At 56.7% G+C, this 3,672-nt stretch overlaps 3 protein-coding genes across 3 annotated transcripts in view; all 3 read right to left on the bottom strand.

Annotated features, from left to right (window-relative positions):
* The window catches only part of SDRG_14631 (hypothetical protein), a gene marked incomplete at its 5' end in the record, with an annotated part of 1,903 nt that extends 1,431 nt beyond the window's left edge, over window positions 1-472 (bottom strand). Inside the window, one exon of the mRNA XM_008620775.1 lies at window positions 32-472. Coding sequence (XP_008618997.1) covers window positions 32-472 — 441 coding nt within the window. The remainder of the gene's footprint in view (window positions 1-31) is intronic.
* A 247-nt stretch (window positions 473-719) lies between these two features.
* SDRG_14630 (hypothetical protein) lies at window positions 720-2,780 on the bottom strand (the record flags this gene model as incomplete). The annotated part of the gene is made up of 1 exon (XM_008620774.1): window positions 720-2,780. The coding sequence occupies one exon, from the start codon at window positions 2,778-2,780 to the stop codon at window positions 978-980; it is 1,803 nt and encodes a 600-aa protein (XP_008618996.1). The 3' UTR covers window positions 720-977.
* Window positions 2,781-3,092: 312 nt separating this feature from the next.
* The window catches only part of SDRG_14629 (hypothetical protein), a 3,132-nt gene continuing 2,552 nt past the window's right edge, over window positions 3,093-3,672 (bottom strand). The window contains exons 8-10 of the mRNA XM_008620773.1: window positions 3,410-3,572; window positions 3,256-3,344; window positions 3,093-3,201 (exon numbers count right to left, since the gene is read on the bottom strand). Of these exons, the coding sequence (XP_008618995.1) occupies window positions 3,108-3,201; window positions 3,256-3,344; window positions 3,410-3,572 (346 nt within the window). The 3' untranslated portion in view covers window positions 3,093-3,107. The remainder of the gene's footprint in view (window positions 3,202-3,255; window positions 3,345-3,409; window positions 3,573-3,672) is intronic.

Below are 3,672 nucleotides of genomic sequence, written 5' to 3'. Positions count from 1 at the left end.
TCGCATACGCCAACGAGATGCGATGCTGGACGATGCTGTGCGCCATGGTGGAGGCCACGTACGTCTCGCACGCAACCTCGACCAAGTGGGCGAGTGCGATGCGGGCGTTGGCTGAGAGCACGATGGGGGGGCGTTTCTTGTTATTTGGCGCCAAAGTGACGACGCGGGTTGTTGGCGCGTAGCAGCGCAACGAGACGGGAATCACGCAGCTGCAGGCGAGCGAGCTAGCGTGCAAGAGCGCGACGAGTCCAAAGACGTATGCGGAGAGCTTCATGTAGGCGCCGCCAAGTAGCACGGTTTCGGTTGGCGCCGCAATGTAGTGCAGGAGTGCGAGAGCAGCAAAGTAGACACTCGTGACAAAATGCTGAAGCAGCACGAGTCCTCGCAGCGCGACATCAACGCCGGTGACCCAAACCACGTCGGTCTCGAGCCAGCCTCGGTCATCGCTAACGTTAGGACTCACGGCCGACATGAGCAAAAATAACTTGCGTTGACGTTTCGAATGACACCCGATACGATCAGGATACGACTTTAATAGCATCGGTTAAGCGTTAAGGTCTATAATAGCGCACCACCGATCGACTTCTACGTAGATTGGCGTAGATTGCAGGGGCTCGAACCTCGACAGGCTGGACTACAGAGTCAAAGCGCTTCATACTAGTAGTCCGATGCCCGATGGGGCGGCACGTCTCGCATTCTAGCATCGTCGACAGAATTACCTCGTCGGCCAAATGCGCCAATTTGGGATCTACTGTGGTTGGCGTAAGGACGGACTAACAATGCCAAAGTCATATTCCTTGTCCAAATGTCTGCAGCCAAAGAGACACAAACTACAGGTACACGGGTGCTACAGTACAGCACGCCGGTGTTCTCAGCCATTGATTGATAAAGCCCAGATCGAGCGAAGCTGACACCAGCAAACGAAGCAGATGAATCTTCCTTTGTCGTTGTCTCGACTACGGCATTGAGGCCTTTTGCTACGGCATGAGGCAGTCACCGGTGTCATACGCACATGCCGAAACGTTGCATGGGAGATCACAGAGGTAATTTTGAAGAAGCAAGTCCGAGCAACCGGGGGCGCAGAGCGGAAGACAGCCGACGCCACGCAGACCTTGCGCGTCGCAGTATGTCGAGCCGGCCATGTTGAGGTGGGAGCTCGAGCTGTTGCTTGGAATGTCTGCGATCGGGTTGCCGCCAAAGTACAAGTGACGCGTCGATGTCACGAGCGACGCGGGAAACTTCACTAGCGCATTGCTCTCCATGTAGAGCCACAAGAGACCCGGGAGACTCGCCGCCATATCGTCAGGTAGTGACGTGATCTGGTTGCGGTCCATGGCCAAAACCCGCATCGCGTCCAAGCGCAGAAGGGGCGGCGGTACGCGTGTAAAGCTGCCTTCGCTGAGCCAGATCGATATCAGATCTCGCCACACCACGTCGTCTGGTACGTCGTGTAGCTTTGAGCCAATGAGGTAGACCCACTTGAGGCTGGCCGCGGGCTCGAGTAAAATTTGCGGCACTGTCGCGAGCGCACTGTATCGCACTTCAAACCGCATGAGCGTCGCCGGAAGCGCACTGCTCGGTATGTCCCACGCCCGCAGCTGCGTCATCTCGAGACGAAGGGCATAGAGGCTGGGAAACTGCTGCAACGTGGCTTCATTGAGGCCCATCGGGATGGCGCACTGCTGCACATGCAAATACAGGACGCGCGCGCCCAGCCCGTTCAGGTACCTGTCGACTTGCGTACTGTTGTCGATCTTTTGCGCGACGCAGTTGAGCTTGAAGTAGAGGCAATGACACGCTCCACCAAACCACGGTGCGGCGGCATACACGCACCCGGTCGGGCAGCTCTGCGGTCGTAAAAAGGTCGCGTAGATCGACGTTCCTGCGACAAGAAGGCCCCAGACACTGTAGACAACAACCAAGTTGCGCAGTGTCCGCGGCCGCTCGACGACCGCGTTGATCGTCGAGAACGACTGCACGAGCGTCGGCGACACAAAGAGGCGTGTTGGCGCCACCGACGTTCGATGTCGTAGCCGCCACGTCGAGTTGACGACGCGGGTGACACGGCGAAGCGTGCACCACGTAACGACGCTGGGCATCGCCAACACAAACAGGTGCAAGAGCGACGACGTAATGAGAAGCCGCGCCGGTGGAATGAAGCGCACGTGCCAGTCAAAGTCGTTGTCTTGAAACCCATTGCCGAAGAAGCTGTACATCAGAAGCGGCAGCAGAAAATACACCAGCGGAAAGCACGTGCCGAGGAGGAAGCCAAGGAAGCAGTCGATCACGTCGACGAGGAGCGTCTTGAGCCGCACGTCCGAGACGAAGACGACGTAGGGCGTGAAGAGACAGTTGGCGCTCAGCACCATGGCGTAGAGACACGACACGTGTTGCTGGACAATCGAGTCGGCGAGGAGGTAGGCAAAGTAACTCTCGCAGCCGACTTCGACAAAATGCGACAGCATGATGTACGAGTTGGCCGAGAGGAGCGTCGTCCATGGCGGGCTAAAGCGCTGGAGGATCTGATAGCGCCGTGGCCGCCGACACGCGTTGCGCAGCAGTGCATAGACGTTGAGGATGCCAATGCAAAGAAAGACCGCAGCCGAAAGGTGCATGTAGCTGCCCTGCAGCACGAGGACGTCGACGCTCGACGCGTTGTAGTAGAGCACCGAGAGAATGACAAAGTAGAGCGCCGAAACCAAGTGCTGCAGAAAGACCATCGTGCGGATCACGCGCCGCGCAGAGACGGCCAGGCGCGGCGGCTGCGGTCGGTTGCCCATGCGGCTAATTTTGTCTCCTACGGTTCCATGTACAACTTGACGAAACGTGTATCGGTCGACTAGAAACATCGTCTCTATCTCGGTCGTCGTCGATGGTTTCGTGGAAGAGCATTCTTGACCATCTTCAGCCCTGGTTACTTTCGTGGCGGCTACCCTGGAGCAACGACATGGGATATTGGTACTCCTTTGTACAGCATTACTAAGTATTGCTACGCGCAATCCCGTGATGTCGGTCCCACCACACGGACCGACGTCACGCCTTTCCCAAGGAATCGTAATGATAGACTAGTATCATAAGACACAATTTGACACTCGATTTCGTAGATTTCACGTATCGGGCTTTTTGTTTCCTTTGGCACGGATCGGGGCGGTGCCAGGTCGTGCCTTGAGCACCTTCTTGCCCGCCACCAAGTTGAGTGGCCTGAAAAAGAGCTCCTTGTCAACGTGGTTCTAGGAGTCACTTGAAGGGACCTACCGAAAGGGGCCAGGGGACGCGGGCGCCTCTGTCGTCGCCGTCTCGAGGTGCTGCAGCGTCGCATGCAGCGGCACATTACTTCGATAGACCTATCCCGGATAGTTCCGATCACATATGGATAGATACAAATGCCACTTGCTTTTGAAGCGTGTACGCTCGGATTGATTTTCTTGAGAAGACCAGGGTCGTCGGCGGTAGCGTCCTCGTCGTCGCTCTTCTCGGCCGGGTTCTCGGTCACTTCTTTGTGGCACGACAAGCAACGTGCGATGCAGATGCCATCTTCCTTGGCCTTGTGGTGCAAAATGGCTTCTTCCAACCTACTCGATTGGATCGATCCATTGTTCCAAGTGGATAGTAGGATAGACGCGACTCGTGCAGTGCTTTTACGTCGGCTTTGCGCTTGAGCCACCGCCGATT

Source organism: Saprolegnia diclina (assembly GCF_000281045.1).
Source record: "Saprolegnia diclina VS20 unplaced genomic scaffold supercont1.75, whole genome shotgun sequence".
In the NCBI taxonomy this organism is placed as follows: Eukaryota; Oomycota; class Saprolegniomycetes; order Saprolegniales; family Saprolegniaceae; genus Saprolegnia; species Saprolegnia diclina.
This window is presented reverse-complemented; position numbering and strand designations above follow the sequence as displayed.